The sequence below is a fragment of the Vulpes lagopus genome, chromosome 4, assembly GCF_018345385.1.
Source record: "Vulpes lagopus strain Blue_001 chromosome 4, ASM1834538v1, whole genome shotgun sequence".
Classification (NCBI taxonomy): Eukaryota; Metazoa; Chordata; class Mammalia; order Carnivora; family Canidae; genus Vulpes; species Vulpes lagopus.
In genome coordinates, this window is record NC_054827.1 from 114,349,319 (window position 1) to 114,373,056 (window position 23,738).

General features: G+C 50.6%; 1 protein-coding gene across 3 annotated transcripts in view; it reads left to right on the forward strand.

Annotated features, from left to right (window-relative positions):
- The window catches only part of SLC28A1 (solute carrier family 28 member 1), a 49,274-nt gene extending 26,042 nt beyond the window's left edge, over window positions 1-23,232 (forward strand). For 2 of the 3 annotated variants that reach the window (XM_041753285.1, XM_041753283.1), the window contains 10 exons: window positions 3,838-3,918; window positions 5,233-5,313; window positions 7,493-7,618; window positions 15,381-15,511; window positions 17,162-17,330; window positions 17,446-17,643; window positions 21,226-21,307; window positions 22,025-22,123; window positions 22,244-22,355; window positions 22,607-23,232. In XM_041753285.1, coding sequence (XP_041609219.1) covers window positions 3,838-3,918; window positions 5,233-5,313; window positions 7,493-7,618; window positions 15,381-15,511; window positions 17,162-17,330; window positions 17,446-17,643; window positions 21,226-21,307; window positions 22,025-22,123; window positions 22,244-22,355; window positions 22,607-22,679 — 1,152 coding nt within the window. In that variant the 3' untranslated portion in view covers window positions 22,680-23,232. The remainder of the gene's footprint in view (window positions 1-3,837; window positions 3,919-5,232; window positions 5,314-7,492; window positions 7,619-15,380; window positions 15,512-17,161; window positions 17,331-17,445; window positions 17,644-21,225; window positions 21,308-22,024; window positions 22,124-22,243; window positions 22,356-22,606) is intronic. The other variant, XM_041753284.1, reaches the window with a different exon arrangement.
- The last annotated feature ends 506 nt before the right edge of the window (window positions 23,233-23,738 follow it).

Genomic DNA, 23,738 nt, shown 5'->3' on the forward strand with positions numbered 1-23,738 from the left:
CTTCCTTTCTAATTTGGATACCTTTTATTTTTTTTCTTGACTAATTGTTCTGACTAGGAATTCCAATAGTATATTGAATAGAAGTTGTGAGAGTAGATATCCTTGTCTTGTTCCTCATCTGAGAGGAAAAGTTCTCATCCTTTCATTAATGAGTATTATGTTAGCTATGGGTTTGTCATATGTGGCCTTTATTATATTGAGGTGCATCTCTTCTACATCCGCTTTGCTGAGAGTTCTTATCATGAATGGATGTTGAATTTTGTCAAATGCTTTCTGTCCATCTTTGAGATTACCATGTATTTTTATCATTTGTTTTGTTAATGTCTATATCAAGTTGATTGACTCATGGATGTTGAACCATCCCTGCTCCCCTAGGATAAATCCCCAATGATGATGGTGTATGATCCTTTTAGTGTACTGTTGACCAACTTTGGAGTTTGTGGTTTGGAATTTTTATGGGGTTTTGTGGGGCTGGTGACAGGGCCCTTTCTGGAGTGGTTAGGCTTTTAGGGCTTGGCGTGTGGGAGTTCTTCATCAGGAAGTCATTAAAAGCTGGCTCAGCTTCCTCCATGAAGAGGAAGCATCAGGGCCACATCCTCAGTGAGTTTGGTCCTGCCTTTTAGAGCCTGTTTCCTGGTAAAAAGTTGACATTCGCTCAGAGTATATGGTCTAAACTCTAGAGCAGTGGTTCTAAGAGTGTAGCACCCAGACCAGCAGCACCAGCAGCATCTGGCAACTCTAAGGCCCAAATTCTCAGGCCTGCCCCAGACCTCCTGAATCTGAAACTCTGGGTGTGGGGCTCAACATTTGCATTTCTAGCAAATTCTTAGGTGGTATTACTGGTCCAGGCACTATACTTTGAGAACCACTGGCCTAGACAGGCTAGAAATTCCCTCTTCCTACAGTTATTGATGAGTATTGGTACTAGAAGGACCAGCCAGCTCTAAAGTTCTGAAGTGCAATGGTCAGGACTTACTTAGGGCTGCTTCCAGCTGGAAGCTCACTCCTGTAGGAGATGAATGCTTCTCCTCAGACAGAGAAATGCCTGTCCAGGACTGGCAACAGGGCAAACCTCTTTAGGTTCATGGCAGGGTCTTGGCAACCTGCACAGCAACTAGGAAGCGCTCTGTCTTTTGGCAGGTGTGTGACCTTGAGCAGGTAAGCAACATCTCACACTCTCAGTGTTCCCACTGGTGAAGGGGATTTACATCTACCTCAGTTGATTTGAGGATCGATGAGTTGCCACACACTGGGCACTGCACCTGGCACATCGCATGCAGGGCTGCATATAGACACGTAGTAGGACTTAATGGTGCATCCTTTTCCCCGACCACAGCAACACTGTCTTCAGCTGCCTCTCCTGTCTTTTGCCATCCCTCGTACTATAAGCCTGGGGGTTGTTTCTCAGGCTGGGAGATCATGTGGGCCTCAGGGACCTTATTAGCATGAAATGTCCCACATTAGAAAATTGGAGGTCACTTGTCTTCCATCGATCTTCCCTCCCAAGACAGTCACCCTTTAATGCAAAACACAGGTTCCCTTGCACCAAAAACCTGCGTCTCACGGGTAGAAACTCTCTCTGCTGCCAGGAGAAAGTCCCAGATCTGCAGCCAGGTCCCGCCGGCCGGGGCTCTCTGCTCCCAGGTCTGGGCCATGTCTGCAGCCCTGCCAGGCGGCCGCCGGGCAGTGCCTCTCGTGATAAATTGGACAAGCCGTCTAGACAGTACGTGATTGTCCCTGGGTCTCGCTGCGAGGGAGGGCGGATGACGTCAGCACCTCGTGTTGGGGGCGTGCCGGCGCCAGGCAGCCAGCGCAGTCACGGGGCAGGAGGAGGGCTTCTCCCCGCGCAGCCCCCGCCCCCCCCCCCCCCCCCCGCAGGGAGGCTGGGCGGGGAGGGGTCAGGGACGTCGAGCGGAGCCAGTCCAGATGAAGCCGCAGTGTCCAGCTGGGCAGGGACGGGAAACACCCCAGCAGGGCCTGCTTCTCCTCCCTGGTGGCGCTGCCTGGGTCAGAGGCTCTGTCGTCGTCTGGGGCCATCCTGCAGCCCCAATCCATTTTGAAGGGGAGCCTGAATGGGATCACACAAGACTCCCCTTATTAAACACAAAAACAGCTCTTCCATCACCCCTTACGTCTCCTGAGGGCCTACCTTCTGGCAGAGCTAAGCTTCTCCAAGGAGCTGCCTGTTCCTGTTGTCTCCACCAGGGACCCCTGATTTCCTAGCTGTCAGGGGTCCGTGTCACTCGTCACCTTTCTGGAATGCTCTGATGCATCTGGCACTGCTGACTCGCCCTCCTACTTGAAGAGCTGTCCTCAATTTCCATCACACTGCTGGCCTGGGTGTCCTCCCACCTCTCTGTATCTTCTCGGTCCCCTCCCTACGCCCCGCCTTCCCCTACTAGCCTTCAGTGACATGACCCCAGGGCCCTGTCCTTCCTCACTGCTCTGCTCACTCAGGGCGATTCCCTCAGAGAGGTACATCTGTCCCAAGGTCTCCAATCTACGCTTTTGTGCACAAGAGTCCCAACCCAGGCATGGCCTAGACCTCTCCTCTGAGCTCCTGACCCTTTTATCCGCCTGCCCACTGAGAACTCCCCCTGGCTGTTCCCCAGGCATCTCACACCCAGCAAGTTCAAAACCCAACTGATGAGCTTCCCCAAACCTCCTCTCTACCCATGTTCCCTTCCCTTGAGAGGTGTCCATCTATTACAGAAAATGATAGGAGCAGATGAGAAATTGGAAATATAAAGGAAAAAAAAAAACAAATTTCCATAGTCCCAGCACACACAGCAGCTACTCACTGTTTGGAGGTACCGACTTCCAGCCTTTCTATGCTTTTAGTATCTAGTTTCCCCACTTAACATTTTAGTTTAAGGATACACCAGCTATTATTGATTCTGCATAACTTATTTTAAAACTGGAGGGGCACCTGGTGGCTCAGTCGGTGAAGCAGCTGCCTTTGGCTCAGGTCCTGATCCCAGGGTCCTGGGATCCAGTCCTGCATTGGGCTCCCTGCTTATCGGGGAGCCTGCTTCCTCCTCTCCCTCTGCCTGCTGCTCCCCTGCTCATGCTCTCTCTCTCTCTCAAATAAATAAATTATTTAAAAACATAAAAATTAAAAAAAAAGTTTGGAACAGATAACGCATTCTAACAGTACAAAAGAGGATGTAGTGAAAAGCAAGTCTGCCTCCCCTACCAACACCTATTCCCTCTTCAAGGCAACTCCCTCCTTTGCATATATTTCAATGATACTGCGTGCAGCACAAGCACATGCACAGTACCACCCCCTGCCTTCCTTACACATAGAACAGCACAGCGTACACCCTGTTTACACCTTCCCCTTTCCCATATGAGATGCCGTCTTGGAAATTCTTCCCTAACTGCCCATGGAGAGCCTCCTCATTCTTGTTTCCAGACTCTTGGTCCCCTGCTGCATGGTCATGCGGTTATGAAACCAGTCCTCTGCCGACAGACATCCCTGGGTTGGCAATCCTTGCTATTATAAATCAGACTGCAGCAGAGATGCAGTGGGGTGGTGCCAGGGCGCTGGTGGGGAGTGAAGGGACGTGAAGGAAGTTATGAAGGAAGAACAGATGAGGCCTGGAGGAGGCAGAGACGAGCCTGGTAACTGGAAGTGGGGTAACAGGACCACAGGCCCCCTGTGAGTCTAGTTCTTGGCTCGTTGGCCCTGAGAAATGAGAAGCTTTTTCCTTGACCCTGTCAGATCTCCAAGCGGCAAGGCCGTGGACAAAGTGGGCTGCCTGAGGACCCCTAGGCCCTGAGTCCCATGCGGGGATCTGCCTCTAACCCCAGTGCCTGTGCTCTCCCCCCTGGCAGGTTCTGCCCATTGTCATCTTCTTCAGCTGTGTCATGTCAGTTCTGTACTATGTGGGCCTCATGCAGTGGGTGATTCAGAAGGTGAGTCCCCAAAGCCACGGCCTGGGCTCTCCAGGACCTACCTCCTCATGGGGCTTGTGCTCTCCCAGAGGCCTTGGACCCAGAGCCCGAACCCTGGCCCCTAGAGCCTGCACCTTCCCAGAACCCTGCTACAAAGGCCCACACCCTCCCACTCAGAGTCTACCATTAGCCAAACATCCTTCGCAGCGTCTCTTGTCACGAAACTCAGGAGAAATGGCACCAAATCCAATGTGGTGTTTGTGTGAGGGAAGTTTGCAGAAATGAGGTTGCCTTGAGAAGGAATGTCAGGGAAAGAAATCACTTATACCAGAAAGATCTTGAGAGACTGGATCAGTGGGCCACGTTGGCTAGACTAAGCTGGTATAAATATCAAACCCTGTGCTTATGTTCATAAAACTCTGCCGCACAAATCCAAGATGCAGGAGGCAGCACTGGACGCCAACTGGACCTGGCAGTGAGTGAGTCAGATTTTAGCTGATTGAGCTCAGAATAACCCAGAAGCAGCGGGTGGCTGCCAGAAATGCAAAAACCACCTGTGTTATAGTGAGAGTGCACAGTGAAGGGCAGGAGGGAGGGATGTGTTTAGCCCAGGGGCTATGACAACTGAGGCACCAGGGGAACAATGACAGGCCCAGACACCATGCTCTCCACAGAATGGTTGGAGGAAGGAGGGCTGGAGAGCCTGGAAAAGAAGGCTAGGGCAGAAGAGGTTAGGGTAGGAGAGCTGTCTCCAAATTCGTATAGAAGGAAGGTTAGCGAAAGGGCAGCTAGAGACATTCCTGCAGTGGGGAAAAATTCCAGGGAAGCCGACTTCATCTTGATTGAAATGACGAACTTTCTAATACAATGTTTCCCAAAGCCTTTTTCACAAAACTCCAGCTCCATCGTGGGTTAACACATGTTACTAGGTAAAGGGATCCTACTGTCAAATAGCTTTGTGAAGCTGGGCTAATTTAAACAATTTTGTGTGTATGCAGGACTTCTCAGAGCCTTTACTAAGCTGATAAGTATTTGGTAACCTCCGAGGTGTGTGTACAGCAATTCTCAAGTATACTGGGCTAGGGAATCCTTTGGAATTCATCTGTATGGAAACAGAAGACGTGCTATTTTAGAGGCGCTGCTATAATGAATAGAGCTACCCTAAGGCGGAGTGGGTGGCCTTGGGACGTGGTAAACCCCCATGAATGGAGGTGTGGAAGGAAATATAGGTGAGGGTTTCCTCTGCTGGGCTGGAAGTTGGAAGATTGTCAAGCACTTGCAACCCACTCCGACCCTCTCTGACTCGGGGTCTGCTGATCTCACTCTGCCTCCTAGATCAGCTGGCTGATGCAGACCACCATGGGCACCACAGCCACTGAGACCCTGAGTGTGGCGGGGAACATCTTTGTGAGCCAGGTGGGTACTGCGGCCTCCTGCCCTCCTGCTCTCAGCAGCAGCCCCAGGGAGGGCGGGTGTTCTGGGTCCCCGGAGCTCTGATTCAGTCTGTGGAAGGGATGCTTAGACATTCCACCAGGATCACCAAAGGTGACCACCGGGGATGCTCTGTGTGGGGGTGCACTGTCTGCTTGGGTCATGCCAGGGAGGACGGGCCTCTGTGTGGTGCCTCCTACGGCTCTAGGCCTCCGAGGTCTGGTCAGCTTAGAGACTCATAAATCCTATAGGTGGCGCCCACCTTCCTCCCTTCCCATAGAAACAGGCTTGAGGGCAGGAGGAACTTGCGAGGACCCCACAATGTAAGCCTGGACTCAGAATCCAGCTTTTCCCCTTCCTGGTCGGAGTTCCTTACACGACATCATTTTATCTTCTTTTTTTCCCCCGCCTCTTTCTGAAATGTACTTTCCAAAGCAAATGTGACTCTGAAGGCACCTGTCAGTCCTGAGCCCCTTTCAGAAGGCCCAGCCCTCCTGGGGGTGAAGCCAGGGTAGGGAGTGCCCTTGCCTGGGAAGGAATGGCATGATCTGGCTTGTGGGTTTTTTAAAACTTATTTATTTATATTTTAAAATACTTTATTTATTTGACAGAGAGAGAGAGAGAGCCCAAGCAGGGGGAGCAGCAGAGGGAGAGAGAAGCAGACTCCCTGCTGAGCAGGGAGCCCAATGCAGGGCTCGATCCCAGGACCCTGGAATCATGACCTGAGCCAAAGGCAGACACTTAACCACTGAGGCACCCAGGTGCCCCTCTTTTGCCTCATTTTAAAAATCATAAGGGATTCAAGACAATTTATCTAAGAGCACATCTGTCTTAAATGGCTTTAAAAAAAAAAAAAACCCTTTGAAAGCAACACACTGGTACTATAGCCAAAAAAGATGTAAATTTTCTCCAGTTTCCTAAACTGTCCAGTGAAATACAACATCCCTGGGGCAAGGATGTCTTTTGATGACTCCAGTGTTGGTCCCATGGGCTAGGTCCCCGGAATGGGCTTGGGAGTCTGCCCTTCCTCCCCCAGCTCCAGCCATACCCCATACTGGCCTGCTCCCAGGTCCTCAAAACTGTCCAGCTCAAATCTGCCACAGGGCCCTTGCTGTGCTACCAAACTCAACAGCTGGCGCCTGTGGTCTCAGCTCTAATGTCACCTCCTAGGAAGGTCTTTGCTTGTGACTCAGTTCTAAATACCCTGCAACCACTAGGTATTTGCCTGCACATATCTCCATAGCTTTTAGCACAAAGATATGCTATTTATCTACTTGGTTCCTGTTGATTATCTGTTTCTTCCTACAACCCACCATCCTCCACAGCTCCCAGGATAAAAACTCCTTGAGGACAGGGGCTCTGTCTTGTTTACCCCCACCATCTCTATTCCATAGAACATTCTGGAACACGGGAGGTGCTCAATAATTTTATTAAGTGGATAAATGAGTGGCTCCAGGCTTCCTCAGATGCCCTGGAGTAAACACATCACCTAATGCCCATTCCCTTTCTGGCAAACCCATGGCTTTACTGAAAGCTCAGGCCCAGAGTTACATCTGCTTCTGGCCCTTTGCGTGAACAGGAGTGATTCTCTGAACCTCTCTAATTCTCTGTTTGCTCTCCTGGGAAATGGGGGTGACCACTTTTTTCTCAGAAGGTCATGAGTGGGATCCCTGGGTGGCGCAGCGGTTTGGCGCCTGCGTTTGGCCCAGGGCACGATCCTGGAGACCCGGGATCGAATCCCATGTCAGGCTCCCGGTGCATGGAGCCTGCTTCTCCCTCTGCCTGTGTCTCTGCCTCTCTCTCTCTCTCTCTCTGTGTGTGTGACTATCATAAATAAATAAAAATTAAAAAAAAAAAAGAAGGTCATGAGTGATAAATGCAGGGTACTTCGTGGGGGTGCTAGGATGTAGTGAGTACTTGACACAGGGGAGCATCATCAGGCCAACAGGAAGGGCTGGGGGTCCTTCCATAGAGGCAGATGAATGCCAAGGTTCAGGGAGGCCCAACCAAGTACAGACCACGGTCCCAAACCCACCTTGCTGTCCCTGCCCCTGAGATCCCCAGGACCCACAGTGACGTGCCCACTCCTGGGGGGAGGGAGGACACTCTGGTGCCCGCACTGGCCTGGCCAGCTCTGGTTGTCTAATATCTTTCCTGTTTGCAGACCGAGGCTCCTCTGCTGATCCAGCCCTACTTGGCAGACATGACGCTCTCTGAAATCCATGCTGTCATGACCGGAGGCTACGCCACCATTGCCGGGAGTCTGCTGGGTGCCTACATCTCCTTTGGGGTATGGAGAGCTCTCCCTTTGCTTGCTGAAAACCTCAAGAACCCATAACCCTCCTTTGTGGGAGCCCCACATAGCCCATGGCTAGAGGCAGCCTAGAGTCTTCTCTCCTGGGTTGTCTGGAACCTGGGCTGTGGTGATGCTCCCGAATAAGGCCGGCCAGGTGGGCTGGACCCTTCGGGGTTCTCATGTGGGCCAGTGGGGGCAAGGGTTCCCAGTGTTCCACCTACTGAACACTTCTCATGGACCAGGAAACTGCTTGGTATCTCAGCATCCACATTTTACAGATGAGGAAGTTGAGGCTCAGAGAACAAGTGAGATGCCCCAGCCAGGATTCAAGCCCACATCTGACTGTAAGACTCACACACACAGTCGCTCATCTGGGCTGTTCCTGAAGCTCTGTCCTACTCCTTCTACCCTCCTCTTCCCCACGCCTTTGCTGGGTACAAATCCGCCCTCAGTTCCAAAATTATTGCTTGTGCAGCTTTTGAGCGCAATACATTTCTAGGTCAAATTCCAATGGTGTGACTCGAGCCCTTACACCAATTCCAATACTGCGTGGCAAGCAGAGATGAATCTTCCAATGTGTCCCCTGCAAAGCGCCTGGTAATAGCCTCTGCATTTGTTCAAGCTCTGTACTTTTTTGTACTTTCACATGCAAATCTTTAAAGACCTTACTGTTTTTCATAACTATCAAAGAAATATTTGCTTCTTGCAGAAGTGAAGTAAAAAGGAAAAAAAACCACTTCAAATCCACTTCTCAAGGGAACTGCTTTTACCAGATTAGATTAGAACGGCAGGTCTCTAACTGGCAGCTTGTTAGAAATGCAAATTCTTGGGCCGCACCCTAAACTGGCTGAATCCGAAATGCTGGGGATGGGGCCCATATCCTGTATTACAACAAGCCTTCAGATGAGAATCACTGACTTAAAATACATCATTCTTGATCTTTCTGTGTAGTCATTTAAGTATATGTACCTGAATACACACATATTTGCTTTTGCTTTTTTACTCAAAATGAGATAATTCTACCAATGCTTTTAGGCAGTTTGCCTTTTTCTTGCAAAATTTTGAGCATGGCAAAAAATCCAGAAGTATAAGGAAAAGGTTGACAGAGTTACTAATAAAAATGAAAAACATCTGTATGGTGAAAGTCACAATTTTTAATAAGGTTAAATGATTGAGACTGTTCAGGTGAAAATAGTTCATAAATCATAAAAAGATATTCCAGCTCACTGATAGTTCAAAGAAACTAAAACAATAGTGACTTCTGTTTCTTCTAGAAGATATGCATTATTTTATATGCCACTAAATGGCAAGGCTTTGGAGGCACTCTTGACAGGAGTGTAATGCGTGTCACCTTTTGGGAGAACATCTGTCAGTTTTAAAATACTCTTTCCCAGGGCACCTGGGTGGCTCAGTCAATTAAAGATTTTTTTTTAAAGATTTTTTTTTTTTTTTTATGAGACAGAGAGAGAGAGAGAGAGGCAGAGACACAGGAGGAGGGAGAAGCAGGCTCCATGCCGGGAGCCCAACACGGGACTCGATCCCAGGACTCCAGGATCGCGCCCTGGGCCAAAGGCAGGTGCCAAACCACTGAGCCACCCAGGGATCCCCTGGCTCGGTCAATTAAGCATCTAAATTTGGTTCAGGTCATGATCCTGGGGTCCCAGGATTGGTTCTCCTGCTTGGCAGGGAGCCTGCTTCTCCTCCTCCTCCTGCACCCTCCCCCCACCCCCCACCCAGGTTGTGCTCTCTCTCTCTTTCAAGTAGATAAAGAAAATCTTGGGCAGCCCCGGTTGCGCAGCGGTTTGGCGCCTCCTGCAGCCTGGGGTGTGATCCTGGAGACCTGGGATCGAGTCCCACATTGGGCTTCCTGCATGGAGCCTGCTTCTCCCTCTGCCTGTGTCTCTGCCTTTCTCTCTCTCTCTCTCTCTGAGTAAATAAATAAATCTTAAAAAAAAAAAAAACATTAAAAAAAGAAAATCTTTAAAAAAAACAAAACTCTTTCCCTTTGATCCAGTTAGGAATATTATGATACAGAAATATTTTCAGGGGCACCTGGGTGGCTCAGTCAGTTGGGCGTTTGCCTTCAGATCAGGTCATGATCTCAGGGTCCTGGGATCAAGTCCCACCTAGGGCTCCCTGCTCAGTGAGAAGTCTGCTTCTCCCTCTGCCTCTGCCTGCTGCTCCCCGTGCCTGTGCTCTTGCTCTCTGTGTCAAATAAATAAATAAAATATTGTTTAAAAAAGAAATATTTTTATAAGTGGTCAAAAAATGTTAAATTCCAACATTATTTGCAATAACAAACAAAAAAGGAAAGAAAGAGCAACAACCTAAGTGACATCCATATCATGCACCATCACTCACCCTCTAGAGTGAAGTGGGCCTCCTTGGTCAGATGGAGAATGAGGACTGTCTTCCACTGTGCAGGGTCTCCTGAGGGATGCTCTGTGTGTGTGTGTGTGTGTGTGTGTGTATGTGCGTGCACGCACCTGTGTGTGCGTAGGGGGGAGTGATGCTAGAATAACTGTCCCCTCCTCTGGTCCCAAATCCTACCTGTCTTTTTCATTTCTGTTCTCAGGAGTGGGCAAGGGGTTGAGCCAACCTGCCCTAAGTCCCTTCTTCCTTCGGCACAGGGGTCACACAGCTAAGCTCAGCTGCAGATACATACAGAGCTGCTCAGCCCCCAGCAGAGTGGATGCTGTGTGACTTTTCCAAAAGGCCCCTCCTGCTCTCGGTCTTCTCCACTTGGCATTCCCCCAACCAGAATTTTAGAGATTGTCTGGTTCCCACTTATACCACGAAGGCATGGAGAGAGCCCATCAGGGCTGGTGCCCCGCCTCAGCCCCCCCTCCCCCAAATTGATTTTGGAAGGAATTTGATATTTCAAAAACGGAAACTCAAAACTCTGTTCCTGAAACTTTTTTCATGGTGGTGTGTTGGGGGAAGAGGTCCCATAGTGTTGTTGGGACTTAGCACCTTTACATGTCTTGACATTGCTCTGGGTTGCTCAGTTTATTTTTTTATTTTTTAAAAGATTTTATTCATTCATTCATTCAGAACACAGAGAGAAAGGCAGGGACATACACAGAGGGAGAAGCAGGTTCTCTGCAGGGACCCCAATGTGGGACTTGATCTTAGGATCCCCAGGATCATGACCTGAGCCCAAGGCAGATACTCAACCACTGAGCCACCCAGGTGCCCCTCCACAGCCAGGTTAAAGAATGGTATTCACTCCACTGCATAAGCCTTGGTACCATTACTTAAGACTAAAATCCTGGGAGAAAAAAAATAGTAAAAAATAAAATAAAATAAAATAAAATAAAATAAAATAAAATAATATAAAATATCAAATCAAATCCTGGGCGAACTCTCCCTATTCCACAATTTGCCTTGCAACTTAGCTTCCTTTCCTTCTTGTCTCATGCCAGAGTCCAGGCCCAGCCAGGCCAGGTAGTCAGGCCTCCCCTGAAGGGACCTGGGTGCCCACTTCCCTTTAGCTCAACAGAATGTGCAGAAACCACCAGATCTCCATGCACAGGCTCTGGTACGAAGCACCAGTCCCCATGGCCCCCCCATGGCCCACCCAGGTGAAAAGCACCCTAAAGACCTTCCTTCCCTCCTTCCCTCCCTGGCCTTAAATCTGGTATCAGAGAAGCTCTCTTCTGCCCCCACCTGGCTATTGGCTGCCACTGCAGCAGCCCCAGGGCTCTCGGGGGCAATGGGGCGGCTTCCTATTCTCTCCCCTTCCTTTTACTCCCTCCCTCAGGCAGCTCCTCACTGTTACCTCTGACTCAGCCCTCAGCCCTTGAATTCCAGAAAGATCCCTCTTGCACACTCCTCTTTGTTGCTCAACCGGCTCCCTTTGCCCTGCACTCCTCCTGCTGGATACTTCTAGACCTGTACTGTCCGATGCAGTGACCACTAGCCATGTGTGGCTACTGAGCCCTGGAAATATAGCTAGTCTGAAATGAGATGTGCTATGAGACTTCGTATGGAAGAAAATGGGTATATATAGTTCATTAATAAGTTTTATATCGATTACATGAGTGGAAAGATAATGTTTTGGATACGTTAAGTAAAACGCATTACCAAAAATAATTTCACCTGTTTCTCTTTACTTTTTTAATTGGCTACTAGAGAATTTAAAGTCATAGACATGGTTCTCATTATATTTGTATTGGACAACACTGGTCTCGACCTCCCCTGCTCTGAGGCCTCGGGGCTCCACTGAATTCTTTCACTGTGATCTCCATATACATCGGCCTTTTCACCATAGTTCCCCAAAACTCTAAAGCAGGCCCCAGCCCTCTCCACTAACCCCAGAAACTGGTCTCTCTACCCATCCCTTTGGCTCAGGGGCCCTTGTGAGAGGAGCTGTGAACACAGGCTAGGCAGGGTCACACTGAGGGAATCAGCCACTGATGTTCTTCAAACAATAGGGCAAGAGCAAGGGCCCCTAGAATAGGGTCTGTGAGGTTCTGAGCAGGGCCACCCGAGAGTCTACTACGTAGTTTCCACATCTGTAAAATGGGCAGAATTACTGCCCACCTCATGGCAGTTTAAGAATTAAACGCAGTAAGAGGAAAGAGCACAGAGTTGAAAAAGTGGGAGTTCTTTCTCTGACATATTAGGATCTGAAATCCATCCTTCTGAAACTGGTCCATTTTATGCTTTGTAGTTGTATGGATTTCTTCTTCCTTTTTCCGTAAAGGTTTTTTTTTTAAGATTTTATTTTTTTATTTATTCATGAGAGACACACACAGAGAGAGACATAGGCAGAGGGAGAAGCAGGCTCCCTGCCGGGAGCACAATGTGGGACTTCATCCCAGGACTCCGGGATCACGACCTGAGCCAAAGGCAGATGCTCAACCACTGAGCCACCCAGGTGCCCCAGTAAAATTGTTTTTGATGGAGGGCTTATACCCTCTATCCCTCTCCACATGGGACACCTTTGGGTAGAGCAGCAATAGCCCAATGTCCCAATACTGGGACAGAAGGCATTCCTGACTGTATGCCTGTAAGCAGGACTGGGGGTGTCACAGCCTGAGGAGTAGCTGGCAGTGAGGAGGTGTGTGTGGACTGACCCAGTGCCCCAGGGAGGCCAGCCTGGGCAGAACTCAGCCCCTTACAAGCTGAAGTGACCAGCTGGAACATCTGAGGCTATGGCCATGACTGGCCCACTCAGATGGTGCTCAGGAATGTGACAACTGTTGGGATCCCTGGGTGGCGCAGCGGTTTGGCGCCTGCCTTTGGCCCAGGGCGTGATCCTGGAGACCCGGGATCGAATCCCACATCAGGCTCCCGGTGCATGGAGCCTGCTTCTCCCTCCGCCTGTGTCTCTGCCTCTCTCTCTCTCTCTCTCTCTCTCTCTGTGACTATCATAAATAAATAAAAAATTAAAAAAAAATTAAAAAAAAAAAAAGGAATGTGACAACTGCAGGATGCATTCCCTGCTCAAGTTGGCAAACCTCCAAAGCAGAGGAAGGGGGAGAGTCTTGCCTGACAGAGGAGGAAAGCCCAAGATTCCAGGTATGGCACAGTCCCATGTGGGGACTGGGCAGCCCCGAGGAGGCCAGTGATGTCCCAAAGCCCAGCCCAGAACATCCAGAGAGGACACCAGCCCTGAGGCTGGTCTCTTCCCACAAGGAGCAGAGCCTCCCACCCAGGATCTGGGATGGGGTGTGCAGGAGGTGGGTGTTGGTGCTGATACTCATATTTAGGAGTGTCTACTCCCCATTGAGAAGAAACAAAGAAAGTTGAAAAGAACAGGAAGGAGGACAGACATCACACTGTTTCAGAGCCTTAGAGGGTCTCCCAGGCCTGGCTCCTCATCATCAGTCCTTGGCACCTCCACGGGCTTCTTTGGCTCTCTGCTTTTATTAGCCTGAACATGTAGCTTTAACTCCTCTCATTTTTTCCCCCTTTTTAGATAAAATTAAAGAACTATAGTTGATTTGTTGCAAACTTTAGGGAGAAAAAAGTCTATTTTATTTTTCTGCCTATAATAATAGTGACACATGGGCAGCCCCAGTGGCGCAGCGGTTTGGAGCTGTCTGCAGCCTGGGGTGTGATCCTGGAGACCCCGGATGGAGTCCCACATCCGGCTCCCTGCATGGAGCCTGCTTCTCCCTCTGCCTGTGTCTCTGCCTCTCTCTCTCTGTGTGTCTATGAATAAATAAATAAAATCTTTAAAAAAAAATAATAGTGACACATAGTATTGTGGACATTTAGAATTACACCAAAGAGCAGAAAGAAGAGAAAATCACCCTGGTCCCATGATCCAGGGACAGACATCTGGTTGACATTTTGGTGTGTTTCTTTCTGGTCTTCTCATGCATAGTTTTGGAGGGGGTTTTCTCCCCCTTCCCTATCATTGTGTTTATGCTCTATATGTAATTTTGTGAATAGACCCCCATGTTATCACAAAGCCTTGGAGATCATCATTTTGGATGACAGTGTGACAATGCTTAGCTGTTCCCTTGTTAAATGTTTGGGTTGGTTCTAATTTTTCCCCTTGATAAATAAGATGGTGTTGGAAAATATCCCATCTATCTCTGGGGAAGAAAACAGGGAAGCAAAGGATTTGAGGCCACAGTGAGGATAAAAATTCAGGAAGGGGGGGTACGCCTGGGTGGCTCAGTCCATGAAGCGTCTGCCTTTGGCTCAAGTCATGATCCCAGGGTCCTGGGATGGAGCCCCATGTTGGCTCCCCGCTCATCCGGGAGCCTGCTTTTCCCTCCCCCTCTGCTACTCCACTTGCTTGTGCTCTCTTGTTCTCTCTGTCAAATAAAATAAATAAAATCTTGGGATCCCTAGGAGGTGCAGTGGTTTAGCGCCTGCCTTTGGCCCAGGGCGCCATCCTGGAGACCCGGGATCGAATCCCACATCGGGCTCCCGGTGCATGGAGCCTGCTTCTCCCTCTGCCTATGTCTCTGCCTCTCTCTCTCTCTCTCTCTCTCTCTCTCTCTGTCTCTGTGTGTGTGTGTGACTATCATAAATAAAAATAAATAAAATAAATAAATAAAAATAAATAAATAAATAAAATCTTAAAAAAAAAATTCAGGAAGGAAGAGTTCCAGGGGCTCACCTAGGTTGCTGTGTCCTCTGCTGGGAGGGTCTTCTACAGCATGGCTCCCAGAGACAGACCCAGGGCCGGAGGATGGCTGTCCTAGGCAGCAGATTTCCTAAGAGCTCTCTGACCACAGGAGAGTGATGATGGGCTGCCTTGAAGTGGTGAGCTCCCTGTCACAGTAAGTGTTCAAGGCAGGAATCCTATAGAGCAAAGACATTCCTATATTATGAGGTCAAATTAGGTCACGTCTGGGCTCCATCCCAACCCTTGTTTTGTGAGCTTTGTCTGGAACCATCACAAACCCTTTGGCCGCTGGTGGACCAGCCTCCAGATGACGGGCGACAGAGGCAGCCCAGGAGGGAAGGAAGGACTTTGGCCTTGGAGCCCAAAGACTCTAATTCCTTCTCTGTCTTCACTTCGGGCAGGTCACACTCACCCCTGTGGGGTAACACTGCTTGCTCTGCTCACTTACAGAAGGTGCTGGAGGGAAACAGAGGTTCCGAGCGCACAGCCCGTGCCCCTTTACGCTGAGGTTATTCTGACCGTGGTCAGGGCGACACAGCCCCGCGGTACCGAGGACCCCGCGCGGGGCGGAGCACCAGGCCCCCCTGCCCTGGGCCGCCCTCCCGCGGTGTCCCTGTCCTGGGCTCCCGAGGGGAGGGTAAGGAGGCCTGTTCCCACCTGCAGATCGACGCCGCCTCCCTGATTGCCGCCTCCGTCATGGCTGCCCCTTGCGCCCTGGCCCTCTCCAAGCTGGTCTACCCCGAGGTAGAGGAGTCCAAGTTCAGGAGCCCCGAAGGGGTGGAACTGACCTGCGGGTGAGCACCGCGGGCTGCGGCCTGTGGGGGGGAGGGGGGGAAGAGGGGAGGGGGGAGGGGGGGAAACAGAAGGGCGGGGGGAGGGGAGAGGAAGCGGAGGGGGAGGTTGGGGGAGAGCAGGAGGAGAGTCTGCGCGAGCAGAGGGGGAGGGAGGGAGGGAGGGAGAGGGGTGGGGAAGGGGAAGGCCGTGGTGGGCGTAGAGGGAGCAGGAGCTGGTGAAGCAGGAGCAGAGCCCCAGGCAGGGGGCACCCGCAGCTTCTCTCTGTCCAGCCCCAGGCTCTCTCCTGGTTCACTGCCCCACTTGTGGCTTCAGTCACAAAACACTCGGACTCCTGTCCTGCATCTTAATTTCCAGTCTGGGACCAGGGGGACACCCTGGTTGGGGATGCAGCCTGTTTCGTGGGCCCTGGGAAGGGTCCTGAGAAGGCTCCGGGCCACCTGTTCCCTGAGCCTTGAGCTCCCACCACCAGGGTGTCAGGCCCCCGCTGACCCAGCACCGCCCTGGATCTCACGCACCTGCTAACACCTCTTCTTCGCAGCCTTAACCACTGTGCGGCATTTACAGCGTTAGAAATGCTGAAAAGGCACCACTTTTGACAAATGTGCTTGGGGATGTGATGAGTAGCCCCAACCTCACAAATTCCTGGAGGTCTACAGCAGCACTGCCCTGTAGAGCTCTAATGTGAGCCACATCCATAACTGTACATTTTCTAGTAGTTGTGTTTTTAAAGATTTTATTTATTTTTTATTTGAGAAAGTGAACGAGAGGAGTGGTGGGGGAGGGGCAGAGGGAGAAGCAGGCACCCTGCTGAGCAAGGACCCCCCCCCCCCCCAATGTGGGCTCCACCTGGGATCCCTGGATCACAATTTGAGCCAAAGGCAGACTCTTCACTGACTGAGCCACCCAGGCGGCCCCTGCTAGTTGTTCTTTTAAAAAAGTCAAAAGAGGGATCCCTGGGTGGCGCAGTGGTTTGGCGCCTACCTTTGGCCCAGGGCGCGATCCTGGAGACCCAGGATCGAATCCCATGTCGGGCTCCCGGTGCATGGAGCCTGCTTCTCCCTCTGCCTGTGTCTCTGCCTCTCTCTCTCATTCTCTCTCTCTCTCTCTCTCTCTCTCTGTGACTATCATAAAAAAAAAAAAAGTCAAAAGAAACAGGTTGATTTTAATAAAATATTAAATAAATTATTTATATTTAATATTTAAATTTAAAATTATTTATGTTTAATAAAATATTAAAAAATTTTAATCCAGTGTGTCCAAACTCATTTCAACATTTCAACATGTAATCAATATAAAATATTATTAATGAGCTATTTCATGTTCTTTTTTTTTTTTGTACTCGATCTCTGAAATCTGGTCAGTGTTTATACTTATAATACTTCAACACCATCCAATCCAGCCATCTTTCAAGTGCTCCGAAGCCACATGTGGCTGGTGGCTCCTATGTGTGGACACAGCTGCGTGCCAGCAGTCCAGGTCTCATCCTAGTGCTGGGACCAGCCCCCTTCTCCCCCTGGGTCTCAGAAAGAAAACAAGGACCCTCTGCTCCGAAACACTTTGTTCAAGGGTCCTCTCTGAGCCTATGGGATGAGGAGCCCCACTGTTTGTGGAGACAGGCCAATCATGGTACTTCTTGGCCCCCCAAACAGAGATGCTCAGAACCTCCTAGAAGCAGCCAGCAGTGGAGCTGCTGTCTCTGTGAAGCTGGTGGCCAACATCGGAGCCAACCTGATTGCCTTCCTGGCATTGCTGGCCTTCATCAATGCGGCCCTCTCTTGGCTGGGAGCCATGGTGGGTGTCCAGGAGCTCAGTTTCCAGGTATAGCGGGGCTGCCCCTATAGCCCTTGAGGGGTGTGTGGGGTGGGGTGGGTGGACACCCCACAGAGCCCCGGGCGGCCCTGGTCCCAGCAGCTGCCCTTGCCTTGTGCCTCAGCTCATCTGCTCCTACGCCCTGCGGCCTGTGGCCTTCTTAATGGGTGTGGCCTGGGAGGACTGCCCGTTGGTGGCTGAGCTGCTGGGAATCAAGCTGTTCCTGAACGAGTTCGTGGCCTACCAGGGGCTCTCCCAGTACAAGCAGCGCCGCCTCTCTGGAGCTGAGGAGTGGGTCGGCCCCAAGAAGCAGTGGATCTCTGTGAGTGTCCCCGTCCCTTCCCTTGGGGCTTGATGCAGCTGCTCCTGAGCCCCTTGGCGGCTGCTGTCTGGGCTCCCAGATAGGCAGGGGACACACTGAGGTGGTGCCCAGCCCCCCAGTCCTACTGCCCTGGGCGACAAGACAGACCGAAGCCTTGTTAGGAAGCTTCCTGCCCGAAGCCCTGTTAGGAGGCTGAGCAGCAAGGAAAGGGCCTCGTTTGTTGGGGAGACCTGCAATCTCGCTTTGGATGGGCCACCATCCTGTGTGGCTTTGGGACGGCCGTGGCGCCTTGCCTCTCCTAACTGGAAACCAGTGTGATCCGTGCCACAGCTGCACTTAGAGCGACACGTGTGAGCATCCAGTGAGCAGAGGGAGCAAGATGGGGAGGCCCCACCACATTCACTGCCAGTATACTGCATTCAGCTCAGGAGGTGGCTTTTTCTGTGAAAATCTATTTCTAACAATTAGGGGCACCTGGGTGGCTCCATCAGTTAAGGGTCTGACTCTTGGTTTCTGCTTGGTTCATGATCTCAGGGTCCTGAGATCAAGCCCTGTGTTGGGCTTCTGGCTCAGCGGGGAGTCTGGTTGGGATTCTTTGTCTCCCTAGGCTCCTCCCCACCCTGCGAGCATGTCTCTCTCACTCTTAAAAAAACAAAACAAAACTCTAAAAGCTCTGTAAGATGAATGTTTCTAAACACATCAAAGCTCTACATAGCATCACTGAGAATAAAACCATTACCTGTCCCCTCACCATCCAAAAATAGCAGCTAGGGGTGTTTTATGCATTTTCTCCCATTCTTTCTTTAAGACGGAGTTTCCAGTTGTCATCACGGGCATCCACCCTGTATCAGAGCCAGCTTTCTCCGCACCTAGTGACAGAAACATTGTTTTTGATGTACAAGTTCTGACATATTTAACCAATCCCTTGCTGTTGGGCTTATCGGGTTAATTGCATCGTTTGGCTATTTTACACGCTGCTAAATGAATAGCTCTGCGCACAGAACTTCTCCCTCCTCTCGGATCATTTCCTCGGGAGCTTTCCCAGATGTGGGATGACCGAATCACATGGCATGCATCCTGGTGTGGTTGCATGCATCCCACTAACTTTTCCCAAAGGGTAGCAGGGACTGCAATCACCCCCGGCTGTGTTGTGAGCGCTGATTTCACCACACACTAAACAGCACTGAGCAGCCTCCTTTTAAAAAGTTGTGCTACTTTCACAGGCAAATAATAGCTCGTTGTTTATTTTTTTTAAGATTTTATTCATTTATTCACAAGATACACAGAGAGAGAGGCAGAGACATAGGCAGAGGGAGGAGAAGCAGGCTCCATGCAGGGAGCCCGACACAGGACTCAATCCTGGGACTCTGGGATAATGCCCTGAGCTGAAGGCAGACGCTCAACCACTGAGCCACCCAGGCGTCCCTAGCTCGTTGTTTAATTTGCCTTTCTGGGGTTACCAGGTATTTGAAAGGGGAAATATTTTTTTTCTTCTCTTTTAAATTATGCTTTAAATTGTAAGGGAATGTAGCCTTCAGTTTTTAAAAAAAGTTTGTGTGAGATCAAAAGCACAGATTTCCCCCTTATTCCTTGCCCTCACCCCCAGGCTCAGTTGCTCCTCTAGAGATAATGGGTGGAATGCTCCTCTAGGATCCTTTTTAAGAACTTGATTCCTGTAGCAAGTATTGCTTGAGATCTCTAGGGTGCCAGGCACTCGGCTAGGCACCATGCTAGGCACCAGAAATTGAAAGGCGAAGTAGACAGACATGGTCCCTGAGGTCATGAAATTTAGGCCTGCTGAAAAGCACAAGAAAGTGAAGGAAGAAAAAGTAACCACAATTTGAATTAAGTTCTACAAAGGAAACAAGAGGAAGAAACAGAGGAGTCTTCCTTGGTCAGGCTAGTCAGAAAAGGCCCCCTGCGGTATAACAGTTAGGCCAAGACCTGGAGGGAGGAGAAGGGACCAGGTGTAGCTGGGATGAGCATTCCAGACAAAGAAAAGACAGGTGCAAAGGCCCTGAGGTTGAAAAGCACTTCTTTGGAGACCTGAAAGAAGCACAGTTAGAGCAGGTGGTAATTGTAGGAAGAGACTGGCATAGGCTGAAGAGCCATAGAAAGTTCCCAAAGATTTGACATTTGATGTTTTAAGATTACATGAGCTGCCGTATAGAGGGTGATTGTAGGTGAGCAAGCAGGATGCAGAAACCTTAATATTTTTCCATCCATTTGTATAAACTCTTTATGTTATAAAGACGTTAACCTTTTTCTATTACATTTTATGCATATATATTTCCTAGTCTTTTTTCCCCTTCACTTTGTATTTGGGGATTTTTCTTTTAACAGATTTACACCAAATCATTTCCTTTGTGATTTCTTCTATTATTTCTAAACTTAGAAAGTTATCTCCATTCCAGAAATCTGGTAAGTGTTAAATTCCTGGAACAATATGGTAAAATATTGAAAAGCATGAGTTTTGTGGTCAGACGGAACTGAATTCCAATTCTGACACAGCCACCTTCTTGCTGTGTGAACTTCCTCAATTACTTAACCTCTCTGACCCTCTGTTTGCTTCTCTCCAAAATAAGAGTAATAATGCTACCATATCAGTATAATTACTATTTTCCTATATTTTCTATTATTTGATGTTTAAAATATCAGTATTTATCTGCTTCAAAGCTCTAGGATTGATTTTTTTTTTACGGTGTGAGGTATGACCTAAGCCACTTTTTAAATTCCAAATTGTTCCATTTGGCTCTTAACACCACTTTCTGGGAAATTAAACAACTGTTTAATTGTCAAGGGAAGGGGAATTACTTTGCTTAAGTACCTAGTCTCTGCCTGGTTCTCCACCTGGAGTGTGTGACCTTGGGCAGATACTGTTATTCCCACATTGCAGATGGAGAAACTAACACTGAAAGAGGCTATGGACTTGCTCAATCTGGTCATAGGTGGGAACACGCCTGGAGCCCAGCTGGCTGGGCTCCCAGTTCTTCACTGTCCTCAGGAGGCTATGCCTGAGAGCCCTGAAGGGAACAGGCTCAGATCTGCCATGTTGGGAAGGACCATTCACCAAGTGCCCCCGGGGCACAGAGCGTAGTAGGGCCAATGCCAGAGGGCAGGGCAAGCATGAATCAAACCGGGAAAGGCTGGTGCTGGGGACGCCTGTGTAGCTCAGTCGTTGAGCATCTGCCTTGGCTCAGAGGGTGATCCCCAGATCCTGGGATCGAGTCCCACATCGGGCTCCCTGCAGGAAGCCTGCTTCTCCCTCTGCCTCTGTCTCTGCCTCGGTCTCTGTGTCTCTCATGAATAAATAAGTAAAATCTAAAAAAAAAAAAGTCAGGGGGCTGAAGGCAATGGGAGGGAAGCTGTTGCTCAGGGGTGCAGGCTAAGCTGACTTAGTTCAGGTGTAGGAGGCCTGGGGCAGTGGGGGGGGGGAGTGAGTGGGGGGTCAAAAGTAAGTGTGTCCAAAGACATACTGGAAGTGGGTCAAAGTAGGGCCAGGGAGCCAGGGTGATGTGGGGGTGCCCCGCCCATGCAAGAGGGCCCATGACCCACTTTGTCACTCATCTTCTGTATCTTCAGGTCAGAGCAGAAATCCTCACAACGTTCGCCCTCTGTGGATTTGCCAACTTCAGTTCCATTGGGATCATGCTGGGAGGCCTGAGTGAGTCCTGGGGGCCTCCCCAACATCCTGGGCAGTTGGGGGCCTGGCTTTGGAACAACTTCTGGGATCCACTCCCCAGTATGTCCAGGGCAAGGCCTCAGCAAGATGGCTCAGGAGGTCCCTCCCAGACAAAGGACTTCTCTGCTGCTGGGGGTGGCCCAGAGTCAGCATCGTGGCCTTTGCAGGCCAACCTTGGCTTAGGGGTCTGGGGAGGGATGGAAGGTGCGGCACTGGCCTGTCCCCTGAGGCCTTGGACTGCTGGCTCCTATACCCACAGTGGACTGGTGACTCTACAAGGCCTAGGGAGGAGGGCCTCGCACAGTTCCAAGCTCTCATGTCCACCCCTCCCAGTCCCCCTGCCTGGTGCTGTAACCATCCCATTTCACAGAGAAAGAAAGAGTCTTGGAGAAGTGGAGTGATGGCCCCAGTCACTTGCTAGTTGGCGGCTGAGCCTGTGTTGAATCCAGGTCTGCCCGACAGCAAACTCACCTTCTTTTCCTACATCTGCCTCCACTGGTGGCAGGTGTGGGGCACTCCCTGGGGGCCCAGGTCAGGCCAAGGAGGACTCCCAAACTCAGTAAGCAGTCAGGAGGACACCATCTGTCCCTCTCGCTGCCCAGAAGAGGAAGGGGATAGTTAGCAGATGCACCCAGGGGTGCAGAGTTTGGGCAGAAGGACAGATGGCTTCCTGGCCTTCAGCACCTTGTCCTCTTGCAGCCTCCATGGCCCCCCAACGGAAGAGCGACTTCTCCCAAATAGTGCTCCGGGCACTCTGCACGGGGACCTGTGTGTCCCTGGTGAATGCCTGCGTGGCAGGTGAGTCCTGATTTTCTAGCTCCATCCAGGGCCGGAAACCAGGGCTCTGACCCCTCTGGAAGTTCCTGGGGGTGGGGAGTAGGGGGGACGGACCTTGCCACTGCTGGCTTCCGTGCACAGGGATCCTCTATGTGCCCCGGGGGATTGCAGCTGATTGCAGGACCCTCCTGAACGAGACCCTCAGTAACAGCAGCTTTGAGGTGTATCAGTGCTGCCGCCAGGCCTTCCAGAGGTGAGGCCCGGTCTGGGGGGCTCTGGGGCCCTGACAGTGATGGGGTGCGGAAGGCCTAAGTGCCCCACAGCTGCCTCTGGCTCCGAGGCCAGGGCTAGATGTGTTACGGCTGTGGCTGACACGGGGCTGGACGACCAGACGTGGGGAGGAGGGCGGATCGGAGTCCCGGAGCAAGGTTCCCAGGGCTGCACAGCCCTCAGTGGCCAGCAGAGCCGGGGCCGGGAGCCCAGACCACCTTCCCTTCCTTTCAGCACCAGCCCAGAGGTCAGCCGAGGGGCTCTGGACATCTGCTGTCGATTTTACAACCACACGATCTGTGCATAGCGTGGACAGCCCGTCTTCGGCCTTCTGGGGGCCGTCCCCACCTTTCTCTCTCCAGGCCTGTCCTGGGGGAAGCCACGGGACTTAGACTCCCCTCGGTCACACAGTTGGAAAGGAGTGATGGGGTGAGCGGGCAGGTGAGAAGTGAGGGATGCCCCTCAATCCTTGCCCCCTTCCTGCTCCTTCTGGAAATATGAATTCTCGGGGCCACCTCAGCCTCTTCTTCTCTCCCCTCCACATCCCCACAGCACCCTGGTCTTCTCTGTCTCCCCGCTGTGCGTCTCTCCTATGCACCCTTCCCTCCAGTTATGGGGTCCCTCCCCCTGGGCTTTGCAGCTGCCTCCCCCTTCTTCTGCTGGCACTTGAATCTTGCCCTGGCTTGCCCTGGTCAGATGGGTTCTCCTGGGAACCCTCTTTGGAGGTTCCCCTGCTGCCTTTGCCCACCGCACTTCCCAAACTGGTATCCCATGGAACACTGTCTCCACAAGGTGTTTGGAAGATTCCATGACTCACCAGGCTTGGAAAACACGGGCTAAATAAACTTAGAAGGGCTTTGCTTTTGTGGTTGTTTTTGTTTTACTATGGGCTCCTCAAATCTTGATTCAGAGATTACAGGAGACATTTTCCAAATTTATCCCACCATAAGAACCTTTTTGATGGGAGCTTCTCTTAGTTGAGGACCCCGTGGAACACAATTTGGGAGATACTGATTAATGTTCCAACTCCATAACTGTAACTCTCACGACTCTCTACATAGCACTGCATGCCACGCACTGTTTTGGGTACTTTGTACATTCTAATCAACCTTGACAACAACCTTATGAAGTCAGGTACTATTATTATCCCTGGCTGAGGAATCAGAGGTCCAGAGAAGTTAAGTAACTTGCCCAAAGTAATACAACTAGGAAGAGGAAGAGGCAAGATTTGAACCCAGGTCATGCAGCTTCACAAGCTTTGTTTAACTCTTGGCTAGGCTGCCTGCATTCAAGGAACTCGGTTGGGTGACTTGCCCTGACCTCCTCCCCTGCTGTTTCTCCCTGGTGCACTGGTGCACACCTGCTC